General features: G+C 46.5%; 1 protein-coding gene and 1 pseudogene across 24 annotated transcripts in view; one reads left to right on the top strand and one right to left on the bottom strand.

Annotated features, from left to right (window-relative positions):
• Usp48 (ubiquitin specific peptidase 48) overlaps positions 1-11,415 on the bottom strand; it is a 67,561-nt gene extending 56,146 nt beyond the window's left edge. For 21 of the 24 annotated variants that reach the window (XR_015619916.1, XR_015619920.1, XR_015619923.1 and 18 more), the window contains exons 1-3: positions 11,281-11,415; positions 10,655-10,867; positions 1,227-1,347 (exon numbers count right to left, since the gene is read on the bottom strand). Coding sequence is in view for 5 of the 24 variants with exons in the window: in XM_087550111.1 (XP_087406237.1) it covers positions 1,227-1,347; positions 10,655-10,867; positions 11,281-11,285 (339 nt within the window). In the remaining 19 variants the exon portion in view is untranslated. 24 annotated transcript variants of the gene reach the window in all.
• Positions 11,416-15,278: 3,863 nt separating this feature from the next.
• On the top strand, positions 15,279-15,749 carry Ifitm2-ps3 (interferon induced transmembrane protein 2, pseudogene 3; annotated as a pseudogene).
• Positions 15,750-24,277: the final 8,528 nt, after the last annotated feature.

Genomic DNA, 24,277 nt, shown 5'->3' with positions numbered 1-24,277 from the left:
CTCCACAAAACTAGAGATTTATAAAGAACATTTTTTTAATTTATTTATTACATATAATGTACACTGTAGCTGTCTTCAGACACACCAGAAGAGGGCATCAGATCCCATTACAGATGGTTTCGAGCCACCATGTGTTTGCTGGGATTTGAACTCAGGATCTCTGCTCTTAAACGCTGAGCCATCTCTCCAGCCCAAGAACATTATTTTTAAATTTACAGACCGAAGATTTTTAAACCTGCTTCTCATGGACTTGGCATGAGCACCCGAACCCCTCTTAGCTGCAGGGGGACAGACCTTTCAAAGGCCTTTTCTGTTTGACCACTATTGTGGCTGCCCAAAGCAAAAAGACTTTAGAGAGCAACCATGTGGTTACTGCCATCTCCAGCCATGTAAACCTAAAATTAGATGTTTCTAGAGGTTTGTCTGCAGCATGTGTGCACAGGCTTCTCACTATACTTATAAACACCAGCATTTAGTAGGACTTCTAAAAGAGCTGCAAGACAAGAGGATGGGAGGCCCTATCTCAGAGATCTTGAACTGAAAAGAAGTGTCCCTTTTAACCCAGAAAATACCAATACAACACAGCAGACTGATGCGTGCTGGGTTTGTTAGAAGTATCAATGCATATGTTTAAACACTAACTGTGCTATATATAAATGCAAACATATTTCACAAAACAGACAACACCCTAGAAAGCAAAGGAAAACCACTATGGCAACTTGTTGAATTAGCACCACTCCTTTAAGACTTTCTAGGTTCTAAGTAAAACTTGCTTGGTAACAGAACACAGAAGTAGAACGCAAACCAAGGCCTCAGGCGAAGGGCTTGCATGCTGCATGATTACCTGCTTTATAGTATGTGGGGGCTGTGGATGCAGCCTAGTGTATGCAGAGATGGTGACTAGCATGCGCATGACCCTGGGTTTGATCCCTAGCACAGGTAGCTTTATACAACTATAATGTCACTAGTGGCTTAACTAGACTTTCTGAAATTAAGCAGAAATTCAAATGCATGTGGCCACGTGTCTCCTGTCCTGACACCTACACAGGTCACCGAGATCACTGACAGCTGTGGTGATTCACTCTTCTTTTTTTAAAAGGGGAGGGAGTTGTAGGGATGGCATGCAGCCCCACCCCACTGCGGTGCATGTGCAGTGAACAGGTTTCTGATCATAGGTACTGAACAACAACCAGAGTAACCAAGTCCTGCCAACTGCAGTCACTCACCTTTTTCCTCCTCTCACAGTTGGGGTCATCAATGTTATGAAAACTATTCTCATCTATTTCTCCTAACCAAATGTGCTCGCCAATCCCAACTAAGCAATTCGGATTTCCTCTGCAGTTTCTTCTACAAAGAGAAAAAAAGGAAGAATCACAGTTAAAAATACTTCCAGGAATGAAGAGGAAGGGGACTGAGCTGTTAAGTTTGTTTACACTCCCAACCCCCACCCCTTAGGACAGGGTCTCTGTGTAGCTCTGGCTGTCCTGGAACTCACTCTGTAGACCAGGCTGGCCTTGAACTGGAGATCCTGCCTGCCTCTGCCTCTGGAATGCTGGGATTAAAGGTGTGCACCACCAATGCCTGCCTAAGATTAGCTTTTTTTTTTTTTCTTTTTCTTTTTCCCTCGGAGCTGGGGACCGAACCCAGGGCCTTGCGCTCTACCACTGAGCTAAATCCCCAACCCCTAAGATTAGCTTTTTAAATATGATAAACATGGTGTGAGAAATGGAGAGCCATGGAGGAGTTGGTGGTGTTACAGTGCTACACTACTGTAAATTTAAAAAAAATGATTTGAGTACACTGTAGCTGTCTTCAGACACACCAGAAGAGGGCATCAGATCTCATTACAGATGGTTGTGAGCCACCATGTGGTTGCTGGGAATTGAACTCAGACTGAAGACTTTGGAAGAGCAGTCAGTGCTCTTAACCACTGAGCCATCTCTCCAGCCCCTAATAGTTGAGTCTTAAAAAGGATTACTATATGTTCAGATGAAGTCAGAAAATAAAGTCGCTCATCTGTGTTAAAAGAAAGAGAAAACAGAAAACCCAGAGTCTAAAGGCACTACTGACCTGCACACTGTGAATCAGAAGACTGTGGGTTAATGGGTGTGTGTGAAGCTGCTCTCTGAGTACTGAGTCCCTGGGTTATTGAGGTGGGTTTGGTGTTACCAGCTTCTCACCACACAAACAGGAACCCAGCAACCAACAGAAGCAGAACATATTTCAGCTGAATAAAACACTCATAGTTGGGGGATGGGGTAAGGCCAAGCCACTTGAACACCATCATTAATCAGAGCACTCATTTAGTAGTACCCCCAAAATAAAGCCAAAGGAACAAGAACCAAGCTCATTAACAAATCCTGATTTCTAAATATTCTCCACTCAAGTCTCAGGCTTCTGAGGGAAATTGGTAAGATGAACCTACAGTGAAGACAATTAACAGGAGACAGGGATCCCACAAGGGGACGGGCATAGCACCTACTGACCAAGTCTAGCAACAAAAGGGTACAACGCCCAAACAGGGGTGTGGTGGCGCACAATCATAATCAGCACCTGGAAGGCTGAGACCAGAGGATGGCAATGACCTGGTCAGCCGGGGCTACAAGGAAGACACCATCTCAAAAACAAAGAGGAAGCCACAGAAGCTCACAAGTGTAATTCTAGCATTCAGAAGCCAGAGGTAAGAGGAAGTTGAAGGCCAGCTTGGGCTACACACTAAGCTTCCAGGGCTAAACACTGAAATCCTATCTCTAAAGAGTCCACTGATTTTATAGTGAGACAAAGGGACAGATGGAGGAAAGTCACTTCTTAATAGGGGGGGAAAACCAGCTATGGAGAGGAGGAACCCAAACCAAACTCTAATGAAACAATCAAGTTGTATCACAGAAAACAACAGATCTACCTGACAGCCAATTAATTGCTCACCAGGGAGGGCCCTTGGTTACAGCTTCATTTCTAAAGTGTTCTGGCCAAAAGCACGAAACCTATGCCCATGAGCAAACACCCAGCAACCCCAAACTCAGAAACATCCCACAAAGAGTCAATGTCATGCACACAAGCCCAGATTAAAAGAGACTAGAGCCATGAAGGTAATAGAACCTTGGCTTCTCCTTTCCTGTTCAAACACATTAAGGTGTGTGTGCATATTTGAGGTTACCCGAGGCTGTACTGACAGTGGAAGGCTGGAACATGGGGCCAGAGATGAGATGGTTCAGAGAGGATTAGGGCACTTGCTCCCAAGCCTGAGAACTTGCTGTTGTAGCCCTGGCTAGCTGGCCTGGGACTTGTGGCGATCTACCTGCCTCTACTTCCTGAACACTGGGAGTGCAGTGCACACTATTCCCATCTGCTTTGGGAATTATTTTCTTTCTGGAGGGAAGGAACACACATACCCCTCACCCACCTACCCACGAGGCTGGGCATGTGTCACACATGCATGAGGAGGTCAAGAAAACAATATCCCTTCCACCACATGGATTCCAGAAATGGAACTGGGACTGGTCACCAGGTTTGGAAGCAACTGGTTTTACCTTCCAAACCACCCTGGTAGTTCTATTCTCTCTACAGTGAACATTTCATCTTTATGAAACAAGTAACTTTCCAGGTCCTATAAATGCGCGCTGTCTTCCAGGGACAAGCCCCCTCCCCTTTAACACATGTACAGATATCCACATTAAGTAGACTCAACGGGCTGTATTTATGTGTGTGTATGCATGTGGAGGTGAGAGAGATCGAGAGTGAAAGTGAGTGAGGGGGGAGGGGTACACGTGTAAAACACTGATAAAAAGACGGGGCTGGAGAGATGGCTCAACAGTTAACACTAGCTGCTCTCCTAGGTCCTGACCCAACAACTACATGGTCGCTTTTGATGATCTGTAACCAGTTCTGACGCCCTCTTCTGATGTGCAGGTGTACATGCAGATAGAGCACTCATAAAGTCTTAAAAAAAGAAAAAAAGAAAAAAGAAGTCAAGAAGTTGAGAGGGAGTGGCAGGAACATGGGAGGAGCTGGAGAGGAAAACCTGGGATGAAAATTGTATAAACAGCACTTGAGTGTGAAATTCTCAAATGAATGAATGAAGCCTGGGGTGGCAGTGCACACCTTTAATCCAGCACTCAGAAAGAGGAAGGCCAATCTCTGAGTCCTAGGCCAGCCAGGATGACACAGTGAGACCTTGTCTCAAATGAATGTCATGTGATATGGCTGGGCAGACAGTCGCAGGGGTCTTTCAGAAAGCAGTTCTGGTAGACAGCTTAGCACTTGTCTCCTGCTGCTGTTTGTAGGCATCCCCATCTTTCTCCATCCTCCACAACACAGGAAGTCATGCTCACTCAGTGGCTCCAAAGCTAGCTTCAAAGAGTGGAGGCAAACAGTCTGCGGTCTACAAACGTTCACAGCTGACTAAGAGGTGTGGGTAATTTGCACTGTTTGGCCTTTGTAATTCTGGCCTTGTCCTCCTTCCCCCAGAGACATGGGTCTCATTGTACAGCCCTGGCGTGGCCTCAGATTCAGAGACCCTCCTCTCTCTGCCTCTGCACTTGAGAGATTAAAGGTGCAGAAGCCATATTTGTAAATTAGTTTTATTTTGTTGCCTTTAAGACAGAACCTCACGTAGCCCAGCTCTGGCCTCGGAACTCACAGTCTTGACTCTGGATCCCCTGCTTTCACCCCAGGAGCAGGAATCATAAGCATGTGTTACTATGCTTGGCTTTAATTTCTTACTAATTGCTATTAGGTCTAAAATCAGCAACAAGATGGCCTCCCCACCGGTGAGATTAAGCTGCCTTCTTTCTGGCCTGCAGCACTTAGAAGGGGCTCAGGTGACTAGAGCTTTCCAAATGGTGGTGCCCTCTTATTTTACACACCGCCATGTGGTTGTAGGCATTTTGTGTTGTTAGAGGAATAAATGAAGACATTTCCTTTTCTCCCTCTCTCCCTTTTTTTGATACAGGACCTGCTAAGCCACCCTGTGTGCCCTTCATGCAGGTTTTTAAGCTCATTTAATGGGAGTAATAGACCATGGTGACAGCTATGGAAAGTGGCACTGGCTTCAGACCCCTGTGCTGGTGAAGAACCATTTGGGTAGTTTAATACACAGAGTAGTGCTGTCACAACGGTTTAATTGTGCTACTGACATATCTGCTGGCAGCATCTGGCCTTCCAGACATGTCACAAGGCACCCGAGTAGAGGTAAGCAATGTGATTATGTATAATTAAACTTGTCACCTAAGCACAGCAACAAGGCTTTGCAGGTTCATATATTTTATCAAACACAGAGACGCCCAACTAAGGACACCAGGGATGCCTTAGACAAACAAAAGACAAAAGGTACCAGTCGTTAAAGAATGCCTCAAACCGGGGTGGTGGCCGCACACGCCTTTACTCCTAGCACTCAAAGGCAGAGTGGATTGCTGTATTTGAGGCTAACCTATCTCAAAAAAAAAAAAAAAAAAAAAAGGAAAAAAAAAAGGCTCCGAACAGGTATAACAAACTGGTAAGCACAAACTCACTGTGAGATAAACAAGCTCTATGGTAACAGCAGACACAACACAGAGCACTGTAGTAGAAGCCTCACACTGGGGAAAGTGCTGCCCCACTGGGAGTCTCCAAGAACAAGCAGAAATGGATGGACTCACTGCAGCAGAGGACAGCAAGTGGCGAGATTAAGCTAAGAAGCCAGGCTAGGGAAGTCGTCCAGCACACCAAGTGGGAAAGCTAAAGGGGCCACATCAGGTAGGACAAGCCCTCCAATGAGAGGATAAACCTACTCAGGAATAACAAGTAGCCATGGAAGGCTTTACACAGGCAGAGAAGAAGAACCTGGTCTGCACTGCTAAGACCCTCTAACTGCTTCCCCAAGCTTTCTGTGCACCATGTTCATGCAGGAACCCTTGAGAGGCTGTAAGACACATCGGATCTCCTGTAACTGAGTTAGAGAGCTTTGAGCCACCATATGGATGCTTAGAGCCAAGTGAGCCCAGGTCCTCTGCAGGAGCAGTCAGCGGTCTCAATCACTGAGTCATCTCCCCAAGAATTCTCCCAGACACGGAGTCTTTCAAGACCTCTGAGCACAGGCTACTCTTCCATAGGTTTCTCAACATCTCCATTTACCACTTTCATCTAAGAGCCAAGATGCCACTATAAACTATACATTAAAGCAAGAGTATTATTTAAAGCTTTCGACACCTTGGGACAATCTAGACAGAAAAATTCCTCATGGCCAATATACTACTAAAACAGTGTTCAAAAGATCTCTAGAACCAAGAAGTCAGCTGTCCTTCCCAGCAAAGTGTCAAAAACTCTTCCAGGCCTGAAGAGGCACTTCCTGCTACCATCAGCTTTTAAACTGAAAAGAAACTAAACTAAATTGTTTACCTACCCTCGCTTACCAAATAAAAATACAGGAAAAAAAAAACAAAAAAAAAAACAGAAAAAAAAACCAGGAACTAGGACTCAGAGCTCCGTGGTACGACACATGCTGACTGGCACTGTTGAAGCCCAACAGAACAGATGTCATCCAGTGCCTCCTACCTTACAGGATAAGCATGCTATATCTTCACAGATCACTGTTCATGTTGTGACAGGGTCTCTATAGCCCCTGTTGGCCTGGATCATCCTACAAAAGACCTGGCTGACCTTGCATTTCTAGCAATCAATCTGCCTCTGCCTCCTGATTACAGATATGTGTCCTGTTTGTGCAGCAGGGACAGAGCACAGGGCTTCCTGCATGCAACACTTATCAAGAGAGCCAAAGCTCCAGCCCAACTTCATTTCCTGTACACTGGTATTTTGCCTGTATGAACTTCTGAGGGTATCAGGTCCCCTGGACCTGGAGCTAAAGACAGTTAATGAGTTGCCATGTGGTTGCTGGGACTTGAACTCGGTCTCTGGAAGAGCAGCCTGTGCTCTCTCAACCACTGGGCCAGCACTCCAGTACTTTTGCTCTCACCACCTTTTTCCCCCAATTTTCTTTTTCTTTTTATTTTTTTTCTTTTTTCTTTCGGAGCTGGGGACCGAACCCAGGGCCTAGCGCTTGAGCGCTCTACCACTGAGCTAAATCCCCAACCCCCCCCCCCAATTTTCTTTTAAAGAACATAATTGGTGGTGGTGGTACAAGTCTTTAATTCCAGCACAGAGAGGCAAAGGCAGACAGATTTCTCTGAGTTCGAGGCCAGCCGGGTCTACAGAGCAAGTTCAAGGACAGCCAATGTTACAGAGAAACCCTGTCTCAAAAGTCCAAACAACAAAAAATTCCTACTATTTTGTCTCAAAATACTTATGAATTTTAAACATAATTTAAAACATCTACTTATGAATTTTAAGAAGGCTGAGGCAGGGGGCTGGGGATTTAGCTCAGTGGTAGAGCGCTTGCCTAGGAAGCACAAGGCCCTGGGTTCGGTCCCCAGCTCCGAAAAAGACCAAAAAAAAAAAAAGAAGGCTGAGGCAGAAGAATCTCTAGGTCGAGGTGGGCTACAATGAGACTTGTGTCTGAGAACACAGAAACTAAAACTCCCGGTGATAGGCTATACCCTGGGGTTTCCCAGTGAGTGAGTCCCTCAGTCTGGAAGGATGAAAGTCTCTAAGATAGATATTCAAGATAGACAGGCAATGACCAACCAAACAAGACACTGGCTTCGCAGCACTCAACTTCCTATACCGGTAAGGTGGTCTAGTGGTGCTTGTCTTTAATCCTAACACTGGATCTCTGAATTCAGGGCTAGCCTGGTCTACACACCAAGTTCCAGGCCCACCAGAGATACACAATGAGAAGAGATCATATCAAAAGTAGGCTGTAGGGATGCCTGCTGGAGAGGCAAAGGGAGAATCACTCCAAATATAAGAACAGTATAAGCTACAGTCTAAAAACCCACACAAATGCCAACAGACCGATCAAACCCACAAAGTAGAAACCCACAAGGTGACCTTTACTCCCCCACCTACACAAAGGAGAATCAAGGACTTGGTTCCATTGTTCTTAACCCAGTTGTTTTTCAACAGTTCCACAAATGCAAATGGGGGGGCAGGGTGTGGTAGCTCGGACCTTTACTCTGGAAGGCAGAGGCAGGCAGATAAATCTGTGAATTCCAGGTCAGCCTGGTCTAGGTAATGAAACCCTCTGTTCCCTCCCCCAGCCACCTCCCAAAAGGAGGGGAGGATGGGGTGAGTTTGAGGGTGCCTAGTATATAGCAACCCCTAGGTACAAACCCCAGCACCTCACAAATAAAATATATATTTAGGAGGTGGAAAAAGAGGAACAGACATTTGAGGTTATCCTTGGTCACAGAAGCTAGCATTAGCTATGAGGCCCTGTCTCCAAAACAAACAAAACCCTAAAATAATTTTCTCTAAAGAAAATTTATGGGCAGGAGAGATGGCTCAGTGGTTAAGAGCACTGGCTGCTCTTCCAGAGGTCCTGAGTTCAAATCCCAGCAACTACACGGTGGCTCACAACCATCTGTAATAAGATCTGATGCCCTCTTCTGGTGTGTCTGAAGACAGCTACAGTGTACTTATATATAATAAATACATCTTAAAAAAAATGGACGAATAGATGGATAAGGTTACATGAACTATTAAAGATAAATGCATACGATTAATCCCAGTGCTTGGGAGGTAGAGGCAGGCATTTCTCTGAGTTTGAGGTCAACCTGGTCTACAAAGTGAGTTCCAGAACTGTTATACAGAGAAATCCTGTCTTAAAAGAAAAAGAAAAAAGGGGATAAAAATGGCCAATGTGAACCTGAAAAGATCCTCATCTCAGTTATTCTGTAAATGCAAACCAAACAAGGAAAGGGGGCTGAGGGGATACCTGTGTGATGGAATATTGACCTATCATCTGCAGGATCCTGGATCTATTCAAAGCAGGAGGCAATAAACACACACACACACACACACACACACACACACACACACACACACACACAGACTAGACCAGCCTGGACAATTAGGTGTCTTAGAAAGTAAAAAAGGGGGGTTGGGGATTTAGCTCAGTGGTAGAGTGCTTGCCTAGGAAGCGCAAGGCCCTGGGTTCGGTCCCCAGCTCTGAAAAAAAGAACCAAAAAAAAAAAAAAGAAAGTAAAAAAGGGGCTAGAGGGATAGCTCAGTAGTTAAGGGTTGGTCCTCAGCACCTGCATGCCAGTTGAAAACCCTTGTAACTCCAGTTTCAAAAGATCTGAAGTCGCCTCATGGCCTCCATGGACACCAGGAATACAAATGGTGCCCATGCACATACGCATGCAAAATAGTAGTCATACATTAGAAGAAAATATTGTCTTAAAAATCTTAAACATGCCAGGCAGTGGTGGCACATGCCTTTAATCCAAGCACTGGCGGGCCAGAGGCAGATGGATCTGAGTTGGAAGCCATTCTGGTCAGAGAAAACTCCCGCCCTGAAATCCTCAAACATTTGAAACACTAAAGTCCCCAGCCCCACAAAAAGAAATAAAATTTTTTTAAAAAAAGGGAAAAAAAAGAAAAAGATCTACAATATCAAAACCGATTATTTATGTCTCTGTCTCTGTCTCTCTCTCTCTCTGTGTGTGTGTGTGTGTGTGTGTGTGTGTACTAATGCTCAGGTACCCACAGTATCTAGAAGGCTTTGCATACTCTGGAGGTGGCTCTACAGGTGGCTGTGAACCTCCTGATGTGGGGTCTCAGAACCTGGTACTGCGATCCTTTGAAGAGCAGCCTGAGCCCATTTAACCAATTAGCCATCTTTCCAGCCCCAGACTGAACTCTTTTTTTTTAATCCCCAGTGCGGTTAATTGAACCAAGGGACTAAAGTGTACAAAACAGCCACTCCCGAGCTAAACAGCCAGCACGCAGCACTGTAACAGTGCACTTCAAATGAGTACAGTAAAGCTGTTTAAATTTCACAATACACAACTTGATGACATTCCAGAACTTTGAGGAGTCCAAATTGTCCTTATGAGCAAACACCTACAGTTTAGAACGATGCAACTGCTTTGACTTCTGAAAACTTCCTAACTTCCATTATATCTCAAATGAGGTAGCTCCGAGGCCAGGAACCAAGGCTTCCGCGTCTTCCAGATCACCCTACACGCCCGCTGAAACGGAGCTACTGAGCATGCCTAGGTCTATCAGTTCGATTGAATGCACGCCGGTGCAAGCTACAAGGTAGTTTTGAAAAAAGGAAACCACTCTACGCAAAAGCTAAGAACCAAGGGCCAAACAGAAAGGAGCAGAACTTGAACATACAAAAACACTTTACGCTATAAAGTGGTGTGGAGTTTGGGTGACCGAAAGAAAAATAGATCAAAGAGAGCCAACCAATGATAGTGGAGGTCCGATGACGTAGGTTAACCAAAGGGTTTTCTAAACCTGCTCTTTGCAAATGAGACTTAGGGTCAGGCCTTCTCAGCGTGTGACAGAAGACACAACGTCGATGAAGTTTGCTGCAGGCAAGTTCCCCTTTTACAAGTGAAAAGGACACAGCTATGGCCAAGACCAACCAACCCTGCAGCGTTACTTACTAAGCCCTATCTCCAACCATCTCCACCGCCATCTTCAGGATGAGAGCCCAGCAGCCGCATCACTTCGGGGGCTGCGCAGCTCTCCGGTCATGCAAACCGAGAGGAGATGCATTAGCCCCGTGCATCGCCGTGCTCCCACCTGAGCCACGCGAGGACCTCACCTGCACACGCCTCGGATACAGGGCTCCAGCCAGATGCGGTAGGCGGTCTCGATATGCTCCTGCGACACCTCCTCGGGCCGCACCGTCTCCGCCCAGCGCCAGGCCGCCTTCTCTAGCTGCAGCCGCGGAGCCATGGCCTTGACCGAAATAGCACTCGCCGAGCCGGGTGGCCTCCGGCGCCGCCTCCGTCTCCGCCCGAACGGGCACTGGCACCTGCCAGCCGAAAGAACCAAGCGCTCCCCTCAGCCAAGGGACCAGTCAATCACCTGCGCGCGCCACAGCCGCCGCACCCGCCCGCCCGCGCCCAGCTTGCACGACCAGCCGCAAAGTGCCGCTGCCGATACCCGACAGTCCCCTCGCCTGTGGACGTTGGAGGCGTATAACCTGCTGTAGTCTGCGCATGCGTGCTCCCAGGAGTCCCTGCGCCCAAAGCGCCTGTAATCCGACTGGCGGAAGAAAGCAAAGCGGCTGCCCAAAGGAGGCTTGCCACGTCTTTTCCGCCATGGCGAAGGCAGCTAACTACGCTTCAGCCTCCGTCGTCTACTCTGACGAGAGGGCACTTGCCCTTGCTCCCCATACTTCCCCTGTAACTGTGACAAAATCACACCAAAGAGTACTCAACGTACACCATAGGGCTGCCGGGACTGTGGGTGGGACCTGTTAATAGTAGAAACCGGGTCAGCCAGAACTCCAGAGTCGGATCCCTGGAGGATGATTTAACTTGAGCCTGGACCGGTTCCGGCTCCCTTCCCGTGCTCTCTGACGTCACGGGGCGTTGTGTTTTGTCGATGCTACGGTCGGACTACATATCCCAGCTTGCACCGCGTTCTGCCACTCGCGGAGTGCAAGGCATTCTGGGATTTGTAGTCTTAGAAGGTGATAGGCTCAGTCATTGAGTTGCAGATTGTGTAGGGGCGTACACTCAGGTCTGGGGCGCGTTCTTAGCTGTAGGAGGTCTCCTGTTTACGCTTTGACCTCTTAATTCTTTATGGAGGGTACACCCTAGCCCCAGGCTGTGATACTATTTCCTTTTTTGCAACTTCTTCCCAAGGGACCTAAAGGCTAAAAGGTATCACCTTGTTTTACAACTGAAAAAGCGTTATTACTGCTAAAGAAACACTATTCAAGGACTTTACATATGTAAAAGTCCTGCCTGGTTTTAAGGACTAAATTCCTCTCTGATCTACTCTACACTCCCCAGTCCCCACCCCACCCCACTGCCCCCAAGTAACCTTGAACTGAAGTCAGTTAATTAACTAAAGGAAAGCAAGATTTGGTTTTGTGGTTCGGTTGACATTTAGGTTGAAAATAAAAAACACAAAGATCTCCTCAGAGTGTAGTGTGTCAGGACTCACAAACGCATGCACACGCGCGCGCGCGCGTGTGCACACACAAACACACACCTCCTTCCCTACACTAGTGGTTGGTGGTGGCACAAACCTTTAATCTCAGGAGGCAGAGGCAGGTAGATCTCTGAGTTGGTGGCCAACCTGGTCTACAGAGTAAGTTCCATGATAGCCAGGGCCACACGGAGAAACCTTGTCTCAGAAAAAAAAACCAGACACCGAATTCCACCCAGTAACAGTTGAACACTGTTGTGGGGCGTGGTGGTGCCCACCTTTAATCCCAGCATTCTGGTGGTGACGGGTAGATCCTTGTGAGTTTAGTGAGTTTCAAGACAAGAGCTACATGATGAGACCCTGTTGCAAAAACACAAAAAAAGTTGAACAAACTACTTTCTTAAGTTAGAAAAAGGCAGCATTCCAGAGTGAACGCAGAGGAAAGAAAATTCTCAGGTTGGGGATTTAGCTCAGTGGTAGAGCGCTTGCCTCGCAAGCGCAAGGCCCTGGGTTCGGTCCCCAGTTCCAAAAAAAAAAAAAAGAAAAAAATTCTCAGGGACAACAGAAAGCAGTGGTCAAGCTGTGCAAAGGTGCAAGAGCTAGTGATGATAGAGTGGGTGTTTGAGTCCTTTTCAGTCTGGGTCAAAGTTAGGATAAACAGACATGTCATGAGACTTGCTACAGAGCCAACCAGGCCCAATCCTGTCATTCCAGTGAATTCCAGGAGTCAGAGGCAAGAGGATCAGGAGTTCAAGGTTATCCTTGGGTGAGTAGGAACTCTGAGGCAGTGGGAGACTCTCAAAAAGGAATGAGCGAAACCTGAAAAGAAGACATGGCTGCTCCTACGGATGATGGCCTCTTGTAGACATGAGGGAGAGCAGAGGCAGAGGCATCCAGAACAGTCCAGAGTAATTATAGCCAGTAGACTGAACTGGGCCATCCATGTGAGGAGACAGGGAGGGTGGCAAAGAGAGGAGAGCCAGAAGCCAAGAGGAGTGGCCATGAGGCAAAGAGACTGGCGTACCCGAAATGGCTGGGTTCTATGGAAATCAGAGAAGCTGGAGAAATAGCAGCCCAGGTCTTGGACTGGAAAGTTCAGGGTAGGTGGCAGGGTTTGCCAGCCATGAGGGACAGGTAGGGACTGTGGAAGACTAGCAGCCAGAGCACACTTTGATGTTAAATAGGCACCTCAAATAGCCAGCGTTCTAGGTTTAAGACCCAACAGAAAGAGTTGGAGAAATGGCTGGAGTTAAGAGCAGTCACAGAGGACCAGAGTTTGGTTCCCATCACGTGCACTGGCTGACTCACAACTTCCTGTGACACCAATTCCACATCAGTATGGCCTCTGTAGACACTGCACACATGTACACATATGACCAAGCCAGCTCAGGTGACCAAGCCAGCTCAGGCAGTCAGCAGAGTCTTGAGGGAGAGAGGGAGGGAGGATTAAAAAGAAAAAGACAGAACTGGAGAGATGGCTCAGTGGTTAAGAGCACTGACTGCTCTTCCAGAGGTTCTGAGCTCAATTCCCAGCAACCACATGGTGACTCACAACCATCTGTAATGGGATCTGATGCCCTCTTCTGGAGTGTCTGAAGACAGCTACAGAATTCATATACAATCAATCAATAAATGAAAAAGATGATTAGATAATATTATAGTGAAAGACCCCCCAGAGTGGGGAGACCCTCACTCAAGTCTGGAGATGACTCGACTCCCCAAGAACTCAAGTAAGACTGTCCTTGCTGGGGTTGGGGATGTAGCTCAGTGGTAGAGCACTTGCCTAGCAAGCGCAAGGCCCTGGGTTCGGTCCCCAGCTCCGAAAAAAACTAAAAAAAAAAGAAAAAAAAAAAAAAAAAGACCGTTCTTGCTGTAATCACATGAGGTTTATTGATAGGAACCAGTGCACGGGGGTTGAGACTCATATCCCACGCAGGGGCAGAGGAGTTCAACCCTGAGTGGCTGAGAGAAGAGGTATTTAAAGAAAGAAGCCACAACCCAAGGGGACATGGATGGCGTCATTGGAAAGTGCCGAGAATACCTGTGAAAAATCACAAGGAGAAGCTTCCTGTCTCTCAAGATTGCTTATAAGATTGTAATCTAGGGGTGGGGATTTAGCTCAGTGGTAGAGCACTTGCCTAGAAAGTGCAAGGCCCTGGGTTTGGTCCCCAGCTCCAAAAAAAAAAAAAGATTATAATCTAGGGGTTGGGGATTTAGCTCAGTGGTAGAGCGCTCAGCTCCCCCCCCCCCAAAAAAAAAAAGATTGTAATCTAACTTTATGGTCAGCTAGTTCCTGGGAGAAGCTTCTGTTATCTTTACTAAGTCAGGATTACGTACTTAGGACCTTATCTTAAGCCCTTTTATCTAGTTCTTGGGGGGAGCAGGCTCAAGAAATGTGACTTTTTACCTACTCACTGGTCTAGAACAGGGTCTGGAATTTGAGGTATTTAGGGCTTCTTAGGGGTGAGATAGCATTTTAGCTTTTTTTTTTTTTTTTTTTTTGGTTCTTTTTTTCGGAGCTGGGGACCGAACCCAGGGCCTTGCGCTTCCTAGGTAAGCGCTCTACCACTGAGCTAAATCCCCAGCCCAGCATTTTAGCATTTTTAAACTGACTTGTTGGCTGTATTTTTTTTTCCGGAGCTGAGGACCGAACCCAGGGCCTTGCGCTTGCTAGGCAAGCGCTCAACCACTGAGCTAAATCCCCAACCTCTGTATTTTCTTATTCTTTCAATAGCATGACTCCAGCCAGCGCTAAAGAGGGTTTATTTTGTTTCCAGTCTGCTTTTATACCATTCTAGGTACATGCAAATAGTGGGGTCAGTTCTTAGATCAAAGACAAAGTAGTCAAGGAACAAACAAGACAATAAACCAAGGTCATGTGGTCACTGTGCCTAGGGGTTTATCGGGATGACCAAGATACAAGGAAATACAATGCATTCCTCAGCTGTATGCATCCTGAGCTTTGTCCTAACCCAATGTAAATATTCTTATCTGAACTCACATCCTTGTCCTCTTAGTCCAATGTAAATATTCTTGCCTCTATCCTTGAAGTGACGCCAGGGGCTCTCCACACACAAACAAGCAGACACATGCATGAAAAAGTTAGGTGGGCTGGGGGACACACACCTTTGAGGGGCAGAGGCAGGCAGATCTCTGAGTTTGAGGTCAGCATGAATTCCAGGAAAGCCTGGGCTACACTGAGAAACCCTGCCTCGAAAAACCAAAAATAAATAAGCAAATAAATTGGGCTAGAGAGGTGGCTCAGTGGTTAAGAGCACGTCCCGGAGACGGTGCGATTGTTCCAGAGTCAATACCATGAGCCACAATTCCCAAGCCTTCTTGCCCACCAATGCTGGGCTTCCTCCAAACTATGAGACAATCAAAGAGGAGTACGGGGTGACTGAGCTGGGGGAACCCAACAACTCAGCTGTTGTGAGGACCACCATGATCAGCATGCCCAGAGAGGTCTCTGCCTGACCATGTGGTCTGGTCCCTGTTCAATACCCTCTTCTCAACACCTGCTGCCTGGGCTTCGTTGCCTCTGCCTACTCTGTGAAGTCCAGGGACAGGAAGAAGGTAGGCGATGTGATTGGAGCCCAAGCCTACGCCTCCACTGCCAAGTGCCTGAACATCAGCTCCCTGATCTTCAGTGTCCTCATGGTCATTATCTGCATCATCATTTTCTCTACCACCTCTGCGGTAGTCTTACAGTCCCTTTCACAAAGAACGCCACACTCTGGATTCTAGCTGCCCTATGTCCCACAGTCCACATCTCCCCCCACCCCCAGGCCTTGACCCTTTACCCTTTATGTGTATGCAAATGTTACTTTCGCATATCTGTCCACAGTGGAGTCAATAAAGCACACTTGGTGGGAAAAAAAAAAAAGCACATTCTGCTCTTCCAGAGGATCCCTGTTCAATTTCCAACAACCACTGAAGGACCCTAGTGCTTACAGAAGTGTAATAGCCATTAAGAGGCTTGGCCTGGTAGAAAGTAGGTAGGTTATGCAGTTACTGTGAAGGACCCTAGGGGCTTTGGCCAGCTTTACACCCACCACCTCAGGTCAAGATTAGGGCAAGTACCAGCTTCCCGCCTCAGGTCAAGGCTAGGCCAAGTTCCATTCTCCACCCACAGTTCTCGGGAGGAACATTCTTGAAAATCTGAAGAATGTATTGACATAGTCACCTGACCCTCTGGTCCCAGATGAGAGTTTGAATGCATGTCATATGCTTGCTAGCCAATGGATTCAAAAGTCAGTATGGTTAGCCAATAAGTTTAAACTGTAACCTCGGGGGTTGGGGATTTAGCTCAGTGGTAGAACGCTTGCCTAGCAAGCACAAGGCCCTGGGTTCGGTCCTCACCTGGGGGGGGGGGGGGAGGGCGACTGTAACCTTGCTGATGCAACCTGTACCTCTAAAAAGTATAAAAACTGCTTGATAGCTGGAGAGATGGCTCAGTGGTTAAGAGCACCGACTGCTCTTCCAGAGGTCCTGAGTTCAAATCCCAGCAACCACATGGTGGCTCACAACCATCTGTAACAGGATCTGATGCCCTGTTCTGACGGCTACAGTGTACTTACATATAATAAGTAAATCTTTAAAACAAAACAAAACAGGGGTTGGGGATTTAGCTCAGTGGTAGAGCGCTTGCCTAGCAGGAGCAAGGCCCTAGCAAGGCCCTGGGTTCGGTCCCCAGCTCCGAAAAAAAAAAAAAAACAAAAAAAACAAAAAAACTGCTTGTGGGGTTGGGGATTTGGCTCAGTGGTAGAGCGCTTGCCTAGGAAGCGCAAGGTCCTGGGTTCGGTCCCCAGCCCCGAAAAAAAGAAAAAAGAAGAAGAAAAAAAAAAAAAAAACAAAAAAAAACTGCTTGTTATAGCCATTCGGGGTTGCCCTCCAGTCACTTGCCTCGAAAGGCTGATTGAAGTTCAACCCTGATGCACCAGAAAATAAACCTCTTGTGTTTGCATCAAACTCCATTCTTGTATCTCACTTGGGGGGCCTCCGGGGAGTTAAGACTCACTTCGAGCCTTACAACCAAAACCATTTGGAACTTCAGCTTCAAGGAACCCAACACCTTAGCCTCTGCAGGCACCTACAGTCACATGCATATACTCACATACAGACGCGCCACACACAATACACATAATTAAAATTAATAAAAATCAATTTAAATGTGTTTTTTCAGAGAGGAGGAGGGGCCAGAGAGGTGATTGAGGATTAAGAGCACTTGTTGTTGGGAATAGCAATATACTCCTTTAATCCCAGCATTTGGGAGGCTGAGGCAGACAGATCTCTGTAAGTTCAAGGCCAGCCTGGTCTACAGAGTGCAATAATCCACTAACTAAGCCAATTGAAAGAATGTGAGGGGCTGGTGAGATGGCTCAGTGGTTAAGAGCATGGGCTATTCTTCCTAAAGTCCTGAGTTCAATTCCCAGCAAACACATGGTGGCCCACTACTGTATATAAAGGGATCTCATCCCCTCTTTGGGATGCAGGTGTTCATGCAGATAGAGTACTCATGCATGAAAAAAAATACATAAACAAAGAATTAAGAAAAAGAAATATGGACTGGAGAGATGGCTCAGTGGTTAAGAGCACTGACTGCTCTTCCAGAGGACCTGAGTTCAATTCCCAGCAGCCACATGGTGGCTCACAACCATCTGTAATGGAATCCGATGCCCTCTTCTGGTGTGTCTGAAGACAGTGACAGTGTACTCATATATGACAAATAAAAAATTTTTTTAAAAAAGAAAAGGGAATGTGTGTGTGTGTGTGTGTGTGTGTGTGTGTGTGTGTGTATGCCTTTCAACCCAGCACTTGAGAAGTAGATGCAGGTGAATTTCTGTGAGTTTGAGGCCAGCCTAAACTGCAGAGCAAGTTCCAGAACAGGCAGGACTCCCCAAAAAAACCTTGTCTCAAACTCCATGTCCCAAAAAAGAATGTGAGTTCTTTATTAGGCAGCAACCAAAGAGCAGGCTCATGCCTCAGAGTCTCTTGATGCCTAAGCTCATGAGTACAGCATTTTTTTTTATAAAGATTTATTTATTTATTTTGTATATGAGTACACTGTTGCTGTCTTCAGATGCACCAGAAGAGGGCATCCGATCCCATTACAGATGGTTGTGAGCCACCATGTGGTTGCTGGGATTTGAACTCAGGACCTCTGGAAGAGCAGTCGGTGCTCTTAACCACTGAGCCATCTCTCCAGCCCGAGTACAGCATTTTTAGAGGCAAAATTCACAAAGTCCATAACTCACATCAAAGTCAGATGAGGGTCAGAGTAACCTTGAAAGATTCATTTCTGGCAAAATATGGTAATTACCTCAGACATATGACGTGACAGGTTTTTTTTAAGATTTATTTATTTATTTCATATATGCGGATATACTGTCGCTGACTTCAGACACACCAGAAGGGGATATTGAATCCCATTCCGGATGGTTGTGAGCCACCATGTGGTTGCTGGGAATTGAACTCAGGACCTCTGGAAGAGCAGTCAGTGCTCTTAACTGTAGTGAGCCATATTGGATTTGGGCCTGGCTGTTTTGTGACTGTTTAGCTCAAAGTGGCTACGTGACTCTTGGCCACACGTACTCCTCTAAGAGCCTCTCCCATGTATTTACGGCACAGGAAGAAAAGACCAAGTAGTAAACACCCGTTGTCTCCACTGCATGACCTCTGCTGAGCCCAGCTGATGCATGTGGAACCCACGCACCAGGACCACACCTGGGTGGTGGTCAATTTACTTCTGCCTTTTGCTTCTTCAGCCTTTATCCTTGAGATTTAGGCTGGTCTTCTGGGATTTCTCCCTAATTAAGTCGGTCTTTTGTCACCGAAGTCATGAGCCAGGTAGTCACGAGCCAGGGTTTCCCACTGTGCTTCCCAGATATTTTCTACCTGGAGAACTTGGGTATATAAATAAGTGGTGAATAAAGCTACAGGAGTCTCTCCTTCCTCTCTCTCTGACTTTCCTCTTCCTTCTTCCTCTCTCTCTCTCTCTCTCTCTCTCTCTCTCTCTCTCTCTCCCTCTCCTGGCTTGACACGATAACCTGTATGTGTGTGTGTGTGTTTCTTTCATCCCGCAGGCTTTTGCCCGATTCTCAGTACCGTGTCAGTGCAGGCGCCGACACTTAACCTCTGAGCCATCTCTCCAGCCCCATGACAGTTATTATTTTTTTTTCCTTTTTCTTTTTTTCGGAGCTGGGGACCAAACCCAGGGCCTTGCACTTGCTAGGCAAGTGCTCTACCACTGAGCTAAATCCCCAACCCCGACAGTTTTTTTTTTGTTTGTTTGTTTTTTGGTTCTTTTTTTTTTCGGAGCTGGGGACCGAACCCAGGGCCTTGCGCTTCCTAGGTAAGCGCTCTACCACTGAGCTAAATCCCCAGCCCCCCGACAGTTATTTTTAACTTATACTTCCTTCATTTATTTCGGTGTATAATAATTCGTCTTTGCTTCACTGAGCCCGTGATGACACGTTACTGTGCCGTCCACTACGTGAATGCTGCTTTCTCAAACATGGATGACAAAGGAGATGGGATGTTTACCAAAGATATAGAAACCCCAGAAGGAGCAGATTGCTAAGGGAGAGAAATGGGGGGGGCTGGAAGTGGAGAGTGGACAGTGAAGGGTTAATGGTGCAATGGCAATGAGGTTGAGCATGCCCCCAGTGCTTCTGGGGATGGTTGAGAAGGTTGTTATTGGAGTTATGAGGGAGTGCACAGCCAGATGCTCCAGACTGATCCAGGCGAGAGGGTGGGAGGGGAGGGCCAGGTGAGGAAGGATGGGGGAGGAAAGAAAAGGAAGGGAGGGCAAGTAGACCAAGCTGACCCAGAGAGAAGCTAAGAACCAAGAGGCCCAGAGCAGAGCCAAGAGAGTGTATGGTCCAAATCAGTGGTTTATCTAGGAAGGAGAGGCTGGGGTAAAGCAAGGCCAGCCCCTAAACTGGAGAGGTTTAGGGTAAGGGGAAGAGAGGGAGAAGAACTGCCAGATGAGACTCATCCTGTTCTTAGGGATCTGACAATGACAGAAAAGCCTCAGGTGGACTAAGGAGCTCTGGACTGGAAAGCTGGCTTGATTGACAGCACCTGTGAATACATTGGATCAGGAGATCCACGCCCCCAAACCACTACTACCTATCATTGTGAGGCTGCAGGAGAACTGCTCTGCGAACGGAATCTTCCATCCCCAAAGGTCCCCCTTTTCTGTTCTATAAAACCCCAAGACTCTGTGTCACATGCGCAGAGCCTTCCTGAACTGTGGCCCTTCAGTTCTTCTTCAGACTGTGAAATTAGGACATAAAGGGTCAGAGCCATAACCTAACATTAGAAGAAGAAGGGAGGAGGAGGAGGAGCAGGAGGAGGAGAAGAAGAAGGGGTGGGGGGGGCTAGAGCGACAGGTTAAGAGCTCTTGTAGGACCCAAGTTCCGCTCGCAATAACCAAGTCAGGTGGTTAACCTGCCAACGGGTATTTGCACATAGCCACAACCAAACCCACACACTCATACACATAGTTAAATAAAGCAAAATTTAAAAAGTGGTAAAGATGGGGTTGGGGATTTAGCTCAGTGGTAGAGCACTTGCCTAGCAAGCGCAAGGCCCTGGGTTCGGTCCCCAGCTCCGAAAAAAAGAAAGAAGAAAAGAAGAAGAAGAAGAAAACCAGTAAAGATGTCATCTGGAGAAAAAAATCCCTCTCCTAGGTAACATTTGTTAAAGATCAAAATACATGTTCAAGGTCACATCTCCTTCTCAAAAATTAAATACACTTTGCTTAGCAACTATGCTGTGCTTTTAAGTCAATAGATCATTCCATAAAGTGAGGGAGCTCTGCCCACACAGAGCAAGGTAAAGGACACCTTCGTATCAGGAGTAGAAAACCAGTATAGCCCCTGACTACACTGACTTTCCTTCTGGGGAAGGAAAGCCTTGCTTTGCTGGAGTGCCTAGGATCGTGGTCATTTTCTTTAGATCAGAGACCCATTTCTAGATAAAGGATACACAAGACTTGCATTTTTATGAGCAAAATCAGATTTGGGGTCAGAAACAGAAACACATAGCAGCAGACGGCATTACTTTTAATCCTCCTTCCCATCTCCTCCCCTTCTTCTTCCTCCCTCCCTCCTCCTCCCTTTCCTCCTGCTTCTCCTCCTTTTTCCTCTTCTTGTTTTTTTTTTTTTAAGATTTATTCATTTATTATATATGAGCACACTGTAGCTGTCTTCAGACACACCAGAAGAGGGCATCGGATCTCCTTACAGATGGTTGTGAGCCACCATGTGGTCGCCGGGAATTGAACTCAGGACCTCTGGAAGAGCAGTCGGTGCTCCTAACCGCTGAGCCATCTCTCCAGCCCCCCTCTTCTTGTTTTTTTTTTTTTTTTTTTTGGTTCTTTTTTTCGGAGCTGGGGACCGAACCCAGGGCCTTGCGCTTCCTAGGTAAGCGCTCTACCATTGAGCTAAATCCCCAGCCCCCCTCTTCTTGTTTTTTAAGATTTATTTATTTTATGTATATGAGTACACTGTCGCTGTCTTCAGATACACCAGAAGAGGGCATAGATGTGTGTGTGTGTGTGTGTGTGTGTGTGTGTGTGTATTCATTATACCCATGTATATGCAGACTAGGCTGTCCTCAGATTAACAGAGATCTGCCTATTTCTGTCTCCCCAGTGCTAGAATATACCCTCCTGAAATGAATGCATTCTAAAGGAACATTTGTGACCTCTCTCTTTGCCTATCAGACTACTGAAAGGCCCAGAAACTTCTGAGGGCTTCTCCTGCCTCATCTCTGTCTCACGGTAGGAATGCCAGAATTGCACATGTGCATGACCACATCCAACTGCCTTAGTGGGGATACTGGGGCTCAACTCAGGTTGTCAGTCTTGTTTTGCAGGTTCATTTACTCACTAAGCCACCTTACAGCAACATTCCCTCCCATTTTTTTTTCAGGTCTGTACTCAAAAGCACTTCTTAGGGAGGCCTTCCCTAGCTGTCCTGACAAGATATCAACGACTTTCTGAAATGTCCTGTCTGTTGACGTCCTTGTATAGTATATTTTTTAAAGACTTATTTATTTATTTTATGTATGTGAGTACACTGTGGCTCTCTTCAGACACACCAGAAGAGGGCATCGGATCCCATTACAGAAGGTCGTGAGTCACTATGTAGTTGCTGGGATTTGAACTCAGGACCTCTGGAAGAGCAGTCAGTGCTCTTAACTGCTGAGCCATCAGTCCAGCCCCTGTATAATATTTTTTTTACCTTACTACTTATCACAAAATAAATTAGCTATTTCATTCCTTGAATTTTCTCCAGTGCCTAAAATGGAAGTTTATGATATTGAAAAGTGATTTTTTTCCCCCAAGACACGGTTTCTCTCTGTTGCCCTGGCTGTCCTGGAATTTGGTTTGTAGACCAGGCTGGCCTCAAACTCAGAGATCCACCTGCCTCTGCCTCCTGAGCACTGGAATGAAAGGTGTGCACAACCACACTCACCTTGAAAACTAAATTTACATTGTTAACTTAACATGAAATTTCCCAATAACCCAATAAGATATTTTAGTATTGTCCCCATTTTGTACAAAAGAGACGTGAGAGACTAAAGGTTAAGACCATTGTGCAAGGGCTGGGGAGATGGCTCAGTGGTTAAGAGCACTGACTGCTCTTTCAGAGATCCTGAGTTCAAATCCCAGCAACCACATGGTGGCTCACAACCATCTGTAATGGGATCTGATGCCCTCTGCTGGTGTCTTCAGACAGAAAACAGCTACAGTGTACTTATATATAATAAATAAATCGGGAAATGTGGTGCAAGGGCCACTGGAAAGATGGCTCAATGGTTAGGAGCAGCGACTGCTCTTCCAGAGGTCCTGAGTTCAATTCCCAGCAACCACATGGTGGCTCACAACCATCTGTAATGGGATCCGATGCCCTCTTCTGCTGTGTCTGAGGGCAGCTACAGTGTACTCATATATATTTAAAAAAAATCACTTGAGTCAGGATATGTGGCCCAAATAATACTCCACCCAACACTGCTTTACTAACCTTATCTGGGCTCAAATTCCTCACCATTTATTTACTTAGATTTATTTATTTTATTATGTACATGTATGTATGGGAATGTGCACATGTGTGTAGATGTTGTCCAAGGCTGGAAGAGACCATAAGATCTCCTGAGGGGAGGGGAGAGGGGGATGTTTGCCTGGAAACCGGGAAAGGGATAACACTCGAAATGTATATAAGAAATACTCAAGTTAATAAAAAAAAAAAAAAAAAAAAAACTCCTGAAACCAGAGTTTCAGGCAGTTGTGAACTGCCCAGCATTGTGAATGCTGGGAGGTGAATTTGGAGTCCTCTGTAAGAGCATCCAGCACCATTCACCACTGAGCCATCTTTCCAGGGCCAAAATTCTCATCATTTAAAGGAAACGTGTAAGTGCACCTGCTCTGTGGGCTCATAGGGATAATAACTATGTCTGACAGAGTGGGTGACAGGCGTACCCCTATTACCTGGCCTAGTATCGTCACTGGGGAGAGCTACACTGTAGCTCCAGGTATACCAAATGCTTAACTTGTAGGTCCCCAGCACCAGCAAATACAGGGGACTGGGGCTGGGGGTGGGGGTGGGGAGTCACTAGAGATATGAAAGGTTGTCACCAGTCACAAAAGCTGGGAACACTTCAGGCCCTGTCTTCAGGGTTGTTGTGATTGTTAACCCTTTAATTCTCTGTCAACACCTTTTAGCAATACATCCACTTGTTCCCAGAGTGAGCAACTGTTTTCACACACAGTACTAATCCTTGCGCTTGGGAGGTAGAGGCCTAAGGATCAGAAATTCAAGTTCATTCTTGACTGTGTCATATCAAGTTTGAGGCCAGCCTGGATTGCATCAGACTCTATCCAAAAACACATACACATGCATTTTAGATAGGGTCCTATTGCCTACAGAGACCAAGACAACTGTTCAGAAGGCAAAGGTTTAGTTGGGGGCTGGCTTACAGTTTCAGAGGTTCAGTCCATTGTCATGGTGGGGAGCATGGCAGCAGGCAGGCAGACTTGGTGCTGGAGGAGCCGAGAGTTTTACATCTTGGTCCTTGATCCACAGGCAGCAGAAGGGGACCATCTCCCACAATGGGCAGAGCTTGACTGAATACTAGGAAACCTCAGAGTTTCCCAGCCTACACAGTGACATGTTTCTTTCCACAAGGCCACACCTTCCTAATAGTGCCGCTTTCCATAGGCCAACCATATTCAAACCACCTCCACATGAAAATCAATCACGAGAAGATACAT

This window comes from Rattus norvegicus, chromosome 5, assembly GCF_021556685.1.
Source record: "Rattus norvegicus strain SHRSP/BbbUtx chromosome 5, alternate assembly SHRSP_T2T, whole genome shotgun sequence".
Lineage (NCBI taxonomy): Eukaryota > Metazoa > Chordata > Mammalia > Rodentia > Muridae > Rattus > Rattus norvegicus.
The sequence above is the reverse complement of the archived record's forward strand: the minus strand, read 5'-3'. Positions and strand labels throughout refer to the sequence as shown.